The sequence below is a fragment of the Homarus americanus genome, unplaced genomic scaffold, assembly GCF_018991925.1.
Source record: "Homarus americanus isolate GMGI-L3 unplaced genomic scaffold, GMGI_Hamer_2.0 scaffold24523, whole genome shotgun sequence".
In the NCBI taxonomy this organism is placed as follows: domain Eukaryota; kingdom Metazoa; phylum Arthropoda; class Malacostraca; order Decapoda; family Nephropidae; genus Homarus; species Homarus americanus.
This window is the reverse complement of record NW_024744357.1, coordinates 2,061,707-2,074,605: the sequence shown is the minus strand read 5'-3', so window position 1 is coordinate 2,074,605 and position 12,899 is coordinate 2,061,707. Positions and strand designations below refer to the sequence as shown.

Below are 12,899 nucleotides of genomic sequence, written 5' to 3'. Positions count from 1 at the left end.
TTTTTCACATTTGCTTAAATTTGGAATTATGAGATATTTATGAATATAGATGACATACTTGTTGCCATGGGATCTGACTGCACGTCTCAGTGTAAACAAAGTACTATACGAGTCATGCGTGTTGGACCTGTCGGTCACGGTCAGTTTATGTTGGTCAGGTGTGAAATGTAGATGTACAGTCTAGTGCGCAAGCTTCTTTTCACTTGTTTTCCCATCATTGCCCAGTGTTTGAGCCATTATACCTGATTACCATGGACCAAGCACCTAAATCTCCTTGTGAGGTACTGTACTTAGTAACTTTTAAATTTTGCTTGAGGCAGTTAACGGAGGAGTGCCGTTTTTTCCCCCGACAGGAGAAAGTGCACCCCACATTTTGTAAAATCTTGGAATTGGTAAAGGTTAGAGCCTCTATTATTGCAAATTATGGGGTTTTTACTGTACTGTACAGTATTGGGAATACATCTCCGTACATGATATCTGCATGATAATGATACTTAGTTGATGGTTTATCTAGCCCTCCCACCACCATCAAGAATAAACATCAGCAGTAGCACAAAGTTAATATATATTTACATTCAAAAAGACTGATTACTGGACATGATCGAATGTTGCATTACATTTTAATCATCAAAAAAACATAAAGGAAATTTATTTTACTATTAACTCAATTTAATTAATGTACAAAACTATATCAAGTAATAAATGGTTAAAACAATGGAATCAAAGATGTGAGGCGATGAAGACAGTGTTCGGGAGGAAACGAACCCAAATACAGTAATGTTGAGTTTGTTGAGGCCCCCAGCAGTGAGGAAAAATAATGATGCTCACTCCCCATCGTGGGTGCCGTGATAGGGGACCATGTGCACCCCAGCCACAACAGTACGCGAGTGACTGCACTAGTTTTATGCCTGAAATACTAGTTTTCGACTGTGCATTGTTTAGAGGATCTGCCGAGTCTTAAGTCGCCCAGGGCATAAGGGTTAGGAAGGTTCTAAATTAAATGCATGATGTTGTCAGTGTTGTAAAATCAATAAATTTAGGTACTGTATAGATGATGTTTATAATCTCTAGTCTTCTATATTCCTGAAAATATTGGAAATGTTGAAGTAAAGAAATATTTCCAAGATGCCAATTACTCCAAGTCAAAAGTCAGAAGGTAGAAAAACCAACTGCGTAGACTGAAGAGTAAGTGAACTATGAGTGGCAATGACCATAGATTTACCTCTCCTCAAAGGCAAGCTATTTATAATATTTGCTTTGTCATTAACCATTTCGACTGTGAATTAATTCTATGTTGTTGTGATGATGGAAAAAAAGATATTCCAAACTTTACACCTTGTAGATCCTCTTAAAAGTAGTATTATTCCTGGTGTACCACATTGTTATACCACCTCTATCTATCTGACTGATAGTAACACCAGTGCCAACAGTGAATAGTATTCTGGGGGACAGCAATAGTTCTTTACCGAGATATGTAAAATGACTTTCTGCAAAAATACCGATTCACAGAAAAGTTTTGACAAAGGAAAATCAACAGTAGTTAGCAAGAAATATAAAACTATAAAAAACAATAATAATAAGTTGATTACATAAGAAGGTAAACAATAGTGTACTTTATGAGTGTACAAAAAGCAGCATATGCAACAATGTAAAATAATTTCCATATGTATGGAAATCATGAGCTGAGACATGCATAGCCACTGATAACTTTTCAGTAGCTACTGCAATTCTGTTTATTTGAATGTGGTCAAATTTTCTTGATAGGAGATATTTATACAGTATTCTACATATCATATACTGTATGTCATAATATTTCATGCCTTAAATAATATAAAAAATATCCTTAAACATGTAAACTGCAGCATTACACTAGTTTTTTCTTATTGCCACTTCTCACTAACACATACAGTTGTACCCCACTTAACGCGGTCAATAGAACCCAGAGGGTCCAGCGTTAAGTGAAATCCGCGTTAAGTGAACAACAGAACATATGGGATTAATTCCAATAGAAACCGGCCCGACCCCCAAACTCCACTTTTTGAAGACACATAACTATGTTGTAGTAAAAATAACATCTTAATTTTATGATGGTACATGCACACAATTAATACTTAAGAGAAATAGAGAAATACAGTCGCCAAGTTAATGTCCATTCAAATAATGGACTCAACTCCCTCCCCCTCTCACACTACACTGCCGGCTCTTCCCTCTCTGAGAAATTTTTGGGGGAAAACCACTAAATTTTAATAAATAATACCTCAAACTAAAGTTAGGATAATACAATTGACATTGCTGGATTCCTTGTAAGACCAGGAATATTTTGAATATAAATGTCATATATTTTGCACAAAAGATAACATAGTTACCCAGAGAAAAAATTTTATCTAAAATTTGTATGTCTAATGCAAAATATATGATGTTTATATTCAAAATGATCACCAAATTATAAGAATTCCAGCAATGTAAATTATATTCTGACCGGGTAATTTGTATGAATTTTATGAGCTAAAACAAATATCTTCAGTTAATAAAAAAAAAAATAATCTTCACGACACTATCTGTCAATCAAAGTACCCCACCTTGCCTCCCCCCCTCTTCCAACCGCGCGGTCAGTCCCAACCCTCCCCCCCACCCCCCACCAATCCTCCCTTCAAGAGATGTGGGTGAAAAAAATAAATTTTAACATTTTGTATTAAATAATACCTCAGATTAAAGTTAGGATAATATAATTGACATTGCTGGATTCCTTGTAAGACCAGGAATATTTTGAATATAAATGTCATATATTTTGCACAAAAGATAACATTCTTACTCAGATTAAACATTTTATCTAAAATTTGTATGTCTAATGCAAAATATATGATGTTTATATTCAAAATGATCATCAAATTATAAGAATTCCAGCAATGTAAATTATATTCTGACCGGGTAATTTGTATGAATTTTATGAGCTAAAACAAATATCTTCAGTTAATAAAAAAAAAAATATATTCTTCACAGGGTAACAGATGGTCGGTCGGTCCCTCCCTCCCCCCCACCCCCCACCAACCGTCCCAAGGAGATGTGTGGGAAAACCAGAATACTTAACTTTTTTGTAATAAATAATACCTCAAACTAAAGTTAGGATAATATAATTGACATTGCTGGATTCCTTGTAAGACCAGGAATATTTTGAATATAAATGTCATATATTTTGCACAAAAGATAACATATTTACTCAAGAGTAAACATTTTATCTAAAATTTGTATGTCTAATGCAAAATATATGATGTTTATATTCAAAATGATCACCAAATTATAAGAATTCCAGCAATGTAAATTATATTCTGGCCGGGTAATTTGTATGAATTTTATGAGCTAAAACAGGCAGTCAGGCAGGGTGGTGGGTGGGGCAAATCTAAAAATAGCGTCTGGAGCCGGACACTCACCGCGTATATGTGGGAAAAATCCGTGTTAAGTGAAAGTTCAGCTCTGGCGAGGCACCGCGTATATGATAAAACGCGTTAAGTGAAACCGCGTTAGGCAGGGTAATACTGTATTCCATCTTCATTTCCCCAAGTAGAAAATTCAGTTGAATTCAATTTCAAAATGGTGGCATCAAAAAAAGTTCATCCAGAGATTCATACGTCTCCTTCATACCATTTTCTACAACATACTGTACTTGGTGGTGACCCCTGGGGAGGCAGGTTAGGTTACCCCAAGTCACTGATATGGCTAGTTGATCTACTCAGTGCACAGTGCAGGGGAGCCCCAACTTAAGAATGTCCGACTTACGAACGCCCGCCGATACGAACGAGGTTAAACTTTAAATTTACAGTATTTTATTTACCTCATGACTTATTTTTTACTTTCATTTACTGTATTTTGTCCCTCTATTTCTTCTTTTCTCTTATTTTAGGTGATTTTACATGTATATAAGGACTTATGCTATGATACAGTGGGATCTTAAACATTGTTCTGTAAGTACGGTATGCACATAGCATGTGTTTCGACTTACATACATTTTCGACTTAAGAGCGCCCAGTGGAAAGGAACCCGTTTGTAGCTCGGGGACCCCATGTACAGCAGAATAATGCCCTACCAACCCCAACCCCAACTTACCACGGGACTGAACCCGAGTCCCAGTGTTGCCAAGTGAGCCATGGGACGTATGTTGTCTAAAATTTAAGGCCTTATATGTACAGAGGAGGATGACAAGACTAATCCCAGGCATTAAGAACCTTGAGTACAGAGACAGATTAAAGCATCTGAATCTGCACTCACTCAAGAGACGTAGAGTGAGGGGCGATATGACTGAGGTGTATAAATAGAAGTCAGGGCCAAACAAAGGTGATATAACAACGGTACTTAAATTATTTAACCAGGAACTAACTTGTAGCAATGGTTTCAAATTAGACAAATTTAGATTTAGGTGCGAGATAGGTTTGGAAATAGAGTAGTGGATGAGTGGAACAAGTTACCAAACAGCATCATTAAATTGAACACGCTGAATAGCTTCAAATATAGGTTGGACAGATATATGAGCGATAGGGGTAGGGTGTAAACAGGACTGTATGGTATGGGCCAATAAGCCCACTGCAGTTTTTTCCATTCTTATGTTCTTATGTACCAGACAAGGTACATACAGTGCATACTATTTACTAGGGATGGCAAGGTGCTATTATATTATTAAAACATTCAGGTACAGTATTCTGTATATAAGATATCCCAAAATAGTCTCTAATTTTTTCCACAGTTATTGATTCCCTTAAATAATCTACAGCTAAAACCAACAGAACGCAGCTTACCTATCAGCCCCTCTCTGGAAGAGTGCCGCTATTTCCTCGAAGGTCTTGTTCTTTGTCTCTGGAACTTTGTAGTAGGTGAAGACCCAGAAGCAGGCTAACAAAACACTAAACGGCAAAAATGTGTAGTTCTCAAATGTTTCCTGAAGAGAGACATAATAAGACACTGGTCAATACTTACTGACTTCCACATCTGGGAAGGTTCTGTAACATTCATATACAGCATGCCCTTCGCGGGGGATAGATTCTCAAAATGGCCGCAGATAGCCAGATCCGCGAATAACATTTGCTGACCAGGGGGGGTACATTATTACTCGTGTGCAAAGAAATGTATATTCCTTTTATGTGTTTGCCCTTAGGATAATTATTTCTTTTACCTGTATTGTATATATGTGTGTGTGTGTGTGTGTGTGTAGACACACACACACATATAGACACACAAAACACATACAAATAAACAATAATGGGAAAATCCTCTTACAAATAATCAGAAACAAGACAAAAAAAATGTATTAAAAATGTGAGTCTACCCTAAAGTCAACTTCGTGCTTTGTTATAACTTTAATAACAAAGCACGGAGTTGACATTTTTATTAAATTTTTGTTGTGTTGTTTCTGATAATATATGAGAGGATTTTTCCCATTATTATTTATTTGTATGTGTTGTATGTCTACATACACACATATACAATACAGGTAAAATAAATTACTGTCTCTAGAAAGAATGGCTCCATCTCCTGGCTGCAAAAATGCCAGCAACTTTTAAACTACCCATAGACATTCTTGGATACATTCAGGGTGTCATCCGTGAATAATCGAGGTCCACAAATTAAAAATCCGCGAATTGTCAGGGCATGCTGTACAGATGAACAGACCATAAATTTTTTGCTACCTCTTTCTTTAACTGTTTAACTTGGGATTTTTATCATGGTCAGTAGTGGTTGAGTTAAATATAAGTTCAAATATTAACTATAAAAATCAGAATAAGAGCTAATACTTTAAAGATGATTATAAATTGTATTGAAGCACAACTTTCTAGAACAATATCTACAGCCACTTCTTTAAACTCAATGGACCACGACTCCAAAATCATACATTTGGAAGCTCACATGGTAATGATTATACACAACTTATTTTTATATTTTTTACTATGAGTAGTTCCATAAGATATTGATGTGTTAAATCCATAGGAACATACTGTACAGTGTTATTGATATATCCCCCCCAACTCTTTGAGGAGGGAGAATAAAAATAAATAAACAAATAAAAGGCAAAAATCATTCAATAATGTGTTAATGTCCTCATTATAATATTAAAGACAACCAAGATTGACAGAAGACATTGACCTATTGCTAACATATTTGTGCACTGTAGAACTAACTTGTAAGTCACATAAACAACAAATAAAGCTCAGTATTACATGGAAAACTCAAACTTAATTTTCCTGTCACTCATCAGATAATGTACATAAGTGCTCTAGGCTGTGTTCCTTACCTGCATTTTAGGAAAACCAATGCCAACAATAAAGTTTGAGAGCCAGTTGACTAGAACAGCAATGGACATGGCAGCTGGCCGTGGGCCCTGGGAAAAGAGCTCAGCTGTGATCATCCAGGGAATACTGCCGGGACCCACCGAGAAGAAGATCACGAAGCAGAGCGTACTTATCACAGAGATGAATGTCATCCATCCCATCATTTCCTGTAAAAATTAACATGTTACTTTTACATACCATACATGATATCATATTCCATTCTGACAAAAACAATTACAAATACAGTACAGTACAGTATAATACAGTAATATTGAGAGAAGGAGTAGCATTATGGTTGTTCTGTCTTTTAGCTTACTCCATTTCTATCTACATGACTTGGTAGACATACACAAAGCAACATGCAGAGAATATGGAAATAAAGTAACAAGTGAAACACTGCACATCAATACAAACTTCTCTACTGGTGCCCAAAGTTGACATCCTTGACAGAGAACAAAATTAACTGCCAAATATCCATTTTCAATAATTGACTAAATATTGTTTTAATGTGCAACAGAGTATAGTACTGTGATACAGTATAGTACTTTACACTTGTGTTATATATAAATTAAATCTATATAGTGGTTAACCATTTAAAGTGTCACCATTTAAAGTGTCAGTCAATGTTCCAAATCTAAAAATATTAGTCAATGGTCCAACTCCAACAAAATATTAGTCAATGGGTCAATAGTCCAATTACACATGAGTATTATATAATGGTCCAGACATGTAGGAGTATTGGTCAGTGGCCTAACTACTGTACATAAAACTACAGTATTAGTCGGTCAATGGTTCACAGGTATCCCTCACTATATGAACTGATTAGTTTCCTTGAAAACCATTCATTACGTGAATATTTAACATCAAGTAACTTAATGTGTGGAAAAAATAGGGTCTGGTTGCCAGTGACAAGAACACCCCAACACACACACAAAAAATACATAATTGCCATAAATTAGTACAGTACCTAACTACCTTAAGTTGGTACTTAACTACTGTACTGCAATTTAGTACCTAACTACTGCAATTCAGAGGTTAACACATTAAAAATTAATAAAATAAAAATTTGGTACAATACCTTAAGGGATCATATTTGCATAAGCAAAAATAGCTTTCATATAGTGAAAAAAAATGTGTAAGAATAGAATATTTGTGGAAGTGAATATTGGTATTTCCCTATCAACACTTCACAAGCATCAACTTCTGAAGCAACCTACATCATGTTTACCACAAAACATTATAGCAATTTTGTTAATTAATACATTTTGCTTATGTTTCTTAGTTGAATCAGGAATACTGTAGAAAAATAGTACAGTAAAAATATTTCATAAATTCCTTCATGGAGATAAAATAAAAATACATTTTACAATCCTACATTATTTTAAATTATATTATTATAGACATGAATGATTTTTTAGCTGATATTTTATAAAGACAAAACTTTAGTAAAAGACTAAACTTAGATACCTTTTGGCATGTATGGTAATGTAAACAAGTGTCATATATCATCACTGAAGAATCCATAAAATAAAAAGTATTGGTTGGTGGCAACTTAGAGCTATACCTGTACAGTACAGTCTGGCTAGCTGACATACCTTGATGAGGAGGCTGATGGTGATAAAGATGGAGAAGATAAACATGCCACCGAGACCATACAGATGAAGTGTCCGTCGTCCAGCGCGGTCCATGAGCGGAATCGATACTAGAGTCATTATGACCATGACCGACCCCACCCCAAGAGTTGCATATTTGGACTGCCACTCCTCCAGGCCCGCAGCAGTGAACAGTGACGTGGAGTAGTACAGCACCTGGGGCATTACCAAGTAAGCTATTTGTAATTAAATTGGGCTGAGGCAATATGCAGAAAGTATATGAATGAATTGAAGAAAACATAATTAGGATACAACAGGATAAGAATCAAGAGTAGATCATTATATAAAAGAGTTGAGGCACATTTCAGATGCTCCAGAAATATTGGTCTTGGTGAGAGAAATATCCATGAGAGATGATTCTAGTGACTTTAAGTAGATTCATAGTCTAAAAAGTTGCTATGTCTTTAATATTAGTGGTAGTGGCTTAGAGGGACAGTGGGGGTACTTGAACTTTAGGGGCGGTACTTTTTAGCACTTTTTACACAGTACTAACTTAATCAAAGTTATTGGAATATATTCAAATATTTGTCTGTTGTTCCCAGCATGATTAATATTTATAAAACAATATGACTTTCTTATGAAATTAGGGTAAATCATCAAAAGATGCACACAATACACTTCTCAAACAAGAAGCATTTAGGCCTATATGTTGAAATTATTTAGAAACAAATAAAATGAACATTCCAGAGGTGAATAAAAACCAAAAATAAAATTTGAATGCAATATACAGTCACATACATTAAGGGAATTTGCTATCAAACACTCAATTCAATGTCAAACATTGGGAAAGTTCATGCCCCAGTGTTGGTAACAGAGGAAAATGGCAGTGTCAACACTAGCAGAGTTAATAAAGAAAAGTTACTATTTTTACTGTGACCTAAATGTATCAGAATTTAATTAATCGCCTGCATATGGTCAGCCCACAATGATATGTTGCTATGGCAATGAAAGAGCCTGGCAAAATGAGGATAAGACACTTGAAATGTACGTAATTTCAAGCACTCTCAAACAGCAAGCAGTGGCATGGCTTCACCAATAAAGCTAGCAGTTTCTCAGCTAGAATAAGCATATAGTGAAAAATATATAAATGTACATGAGCCAATCTAACCTTGTAATCTTTTAAAGTATTTCAATTTCATGGCATTGCTTTTATCAAGTAAGAAGAATATTTTATGACTGAAGGTAAAATGTATAAACATGGTAGATAAGGCAACACAGAGTAAAGCATAATACATGAACTGGCAACTTTAAGAAGATGAAAACTGTTCCTAATTCTCCTTTATAATCATTCTGGGATTTTAAATTAACATAAAGCATAAAAATTACCCAAATTTGTATTATAGGAGGCTTCATATTTAGTAATAACTACAGGTATATCAGTATTATCATCAATTAGGTGTGGAAAAATAAAACAAAACTTCTTGTTTATTAAAATTCAAACTCCAATCTTGATTCTGTTTGAGAACATCCAACACCTTACAAGATGATCTGAGGCTAAAACAAAACTCCACCTCCTGACAGACTGTGGTTATGGTCATATGTTAGGAGTGTGTTGTCTTTTCCTTACTTTCTTGCCAGGTTCTTCAAAATTTTATGAAATTTTGCTACAAAAGTGGTTTTACTGATTATTATTCTGCTGGAGGTTTACAACAGCTAAATACAGCTTTCAAACAGCTAAAGATAGCCTTAAAACAGTTAGGACATAGCTTTACATGAGCTAGAGCATAGCTTTACACCAGCTATAATATAAATATATAACTGCTAGAACAGCTTTAAAACTGCTAAAAACATAGCTTTAAATTAGCTAAAGTATAGCTTAACAGTAGATATATAATAACTTTAAACATGAGCTAGAATATAAGTTGTCTTAGCTCAGGACTAGTGATTCCTGGTTGCCAATGTTGGCCATCCCTCCCTACCCAGATATTTTAATGAATATATCCATTCAAGAATAATGAGAGACTCAACTGTAGCCTCCTCTTACTGGGGATTAAACTGAGGACCTCCAGATGTTCATTCCAGGTGTTAAAAACTTGCCAACACCTGAGATTTGTATTTTGGTAGTTCTTGATTCATGTCCTGATACGGGGATGTTTTGGTTGCACTGACATACGCAGATGATATTTATTTGTTCGAATAATGAGTCGTAAATCACCATAATAAACAACACCAGCACCCCGTCAAAACAAAAGCGTGAGCAATTTTTACCAAGGAACCTTAATGTCTATGACCGTACTGTACAATGAGGACACAGGGTGTAAGTAGTTCCCACACTAAGTGCAGAGAAAATTGCTGCTTTTACTTGCATTGTTTCAGAAAATTGCCTTTTATAAAAAATGTGGTGAAAATTGCCTTTTATAAAAAATGTGGTGTTTTATTAAAAAAAAATACAAAAGAGTCAAGTAAAACATTACCAGAGATGATGAAGATACAAATGGAGTTTTGAGAGTAAAATCAAAAGTTGTAGCACAGAAACAGCAACTTGGAAAATCTATACTACAGTATATTGTTTAGAACCATCATTAAACAGACTAATAATAAAGTTAAATAATTTATGAATATATCTGAAAGTAAACCAATACAAAATGAGAGAAGAGTAACAAGTTGTGTGTGTGTGTGTGTGTGTGTGTGTGTGTGTGTGTGTGTGTGTGTGTGTGTGTGTGTGTGTTGCAAGCTATGCAATTTTCTGATTGGTCAGGCTGGTGTTAAAATTTTGATCAATGACCCATTAGTGATCAGGAGCACAACACAAACCATTAAATATTTCATCCAAGTTCTGTACTTCTGTTGCATCATGTTGCTTCTTATATATTATCATTATTATGTTGCTCAAATGTTTCTGACTTAGTGATGATGTACAGCTAGTGAGAACATTACAAATATCAAGGTATTCTTTAAACAACTATGAAATATACAAGTTACTAATAACATCTGCTAGGCAAAAACAAAAAACTAAATAAAACACACATTAGATACAGTACAGTACCACACATGCTCTGACAACAGTGTGTGTAGTAAGTAGGTGTGTAAGGAGGCCAGTTAAAGCCAGTTTTTCTATTTAATTTCATGGATAATTCAAAAATTTTCTTGAATGCTAGAGTTTCCCTTCAATGAGGTAATGTTAAACTTTCATATCTCACTATACAATAATTCACATCTGAACTGTAATAAGCTGAGTCCTTTTCAATGAAGTGAATCTCAAACATCATAATGGCAAGGGACACTGCATCTACTAATTGTCTTCTATATTGTAATATTCAATACCAAAGTGAATATTCAAGTACAAGTGCAGTAGTGAAAGCCAAAAAACTTTCTCAACTGATATCAACAGTAATTTGATAGGGTAAATATTTTATCTCTTCATTACAAGCCATTTTGTAGATACTTGTACATAATTGTGTAAATCAAGTTACACATTCGAGTTGCTGCCAACACCTATATTATTATATATTTCAGAAACTGTCATCAATGGATGAAGTATTGTGTCTGTGAGCCAGTTACAGCACAGGTTTATGAGCTGTAATTCAGACAACAGTATGTTTGATTTTTTCAAGTGGGAGTGGACTAAGACAAGGGTATGACTCACCTCCACGTCATCATAACTCATGGTACAGCAGGAAAATAAAGGCTAATTACACTGACTGTCAAACCTACATTTGCTGGCCTCTAATGCGAATCATCATATAGGAAGTTATAAGTAGTAAAACCTGTTATTAATAAGTGCTTTAAACTGTTTCATGTTATGGTGGGCAGATGGTCCATTCCTCCCCCTTCACTAACAATATGCCACTAAAGTGACTGACAAAAAGTTACCAGCTCTGTAAATACCATATTATTGCAACTGGGTAAAATTTTTTTGAAATGATCCATGATATGTGGACAACTGCTGTGAATTATTTATACTTCATGAATGATAAAGATCTTTTATTGCTATCACAGACTGATGCATCTTGGGTAGAGTCTACAAGTAACCACTCCAACTTCTGGAAGGAACAAAGTGATTTAATGTGGTTAGGTGGTTACTACGTGCAATATAAATACCTGTACTCTTAACTCTATTGTTGCTTTGAAAAAATTAAATCATAACTTGAATTTACTACTAAAAGTAGTGGGTCAGTTGTCTCTGGTCTCCACTGCATGTACTGTACTACAGTGTTCAGCATGTGATTTGAATGTTGTTATATTTTCTTTGTTAAATATAACGACTTACACTGTGACTCATGCCTTTAGTAATATTCTTCCTACCCCCAATTTCATACCAGTGAAGATAATGGAAAAAACATTGCAGACAGATTTTAATAATTATTTATGTTTAAACACATGATGAGATGAGAAACGAAAGATTGTTGAAATGTTTATGACTCGAACCCAAGACTTCCTTCCTTTCTGGGAAGTGTCCTCACCACAATTACACAATGGTTCACCACTCTCGCTTACCACACTGATCACCATATAGCCTTTCACTTGTGGGCAAGGTGGTCTTTCAAGTACAATACAGGGTATATACAGTACTGTACTCGCTTTACACCGCTCGCCATTGCATTATGCGCGAGGGGGCCGACAGGAAATGATGTTGCGGTAAGTGACACAAACCTTTCCACACCAGCCAGCTGGGGCTGAGGCAGGCATCATATGTCTGGCAGCAAAAGGAGACTCAAGGACCAAAGACTACATAAGAAAGACGGGAAAGCAAGGTGAAAACAACGTAAGCCACATAGCATATAGATGGCTTCGGGATCAACAGTTGGCGTTAGTGTGCAGGGTGCGGGTCGTCTGTACATCATCTGTTTGTTTACACGAAGACTGGGACATTTAACCATGAGTGGGCGTCGCCATCACCCGTGTGCCGTATGCACATGTACAAAAATAGATCACCGTGAGGTTGTGTCTCACGTTTTCATGTTAATATATATCATTGATCATATAGAATTTA

At 35.4% G+C, this 12,899-nt stretch overlaps 1 protein-coding gene across 1 annotated transcript in view; it reads right to left on the bottom strand.

Moving 5' to 3' along the window:
- LOC121877712 (glucose transporter type 1-like) overlaps positions 1 to 12,899 on the bottom strand; it is a gene marked incomplete in the record, with an annotated part of 252,013 nt that overhangs the window by 39,130 nt on the left and 199,984 nt on the right. The window contains 3 exon segments of the mRNA XM_042383546.1: positions 4,788 to 4,927; positions 6,278 to 6,481; positions 7,910 to 8,122. Of these exon segments, the coding sequence (XP_042239480.1) occupies positions 4,788 to 4,927; positions 6,278 to 6,481; positions 7,910 to 8,122 (557 nt within the window).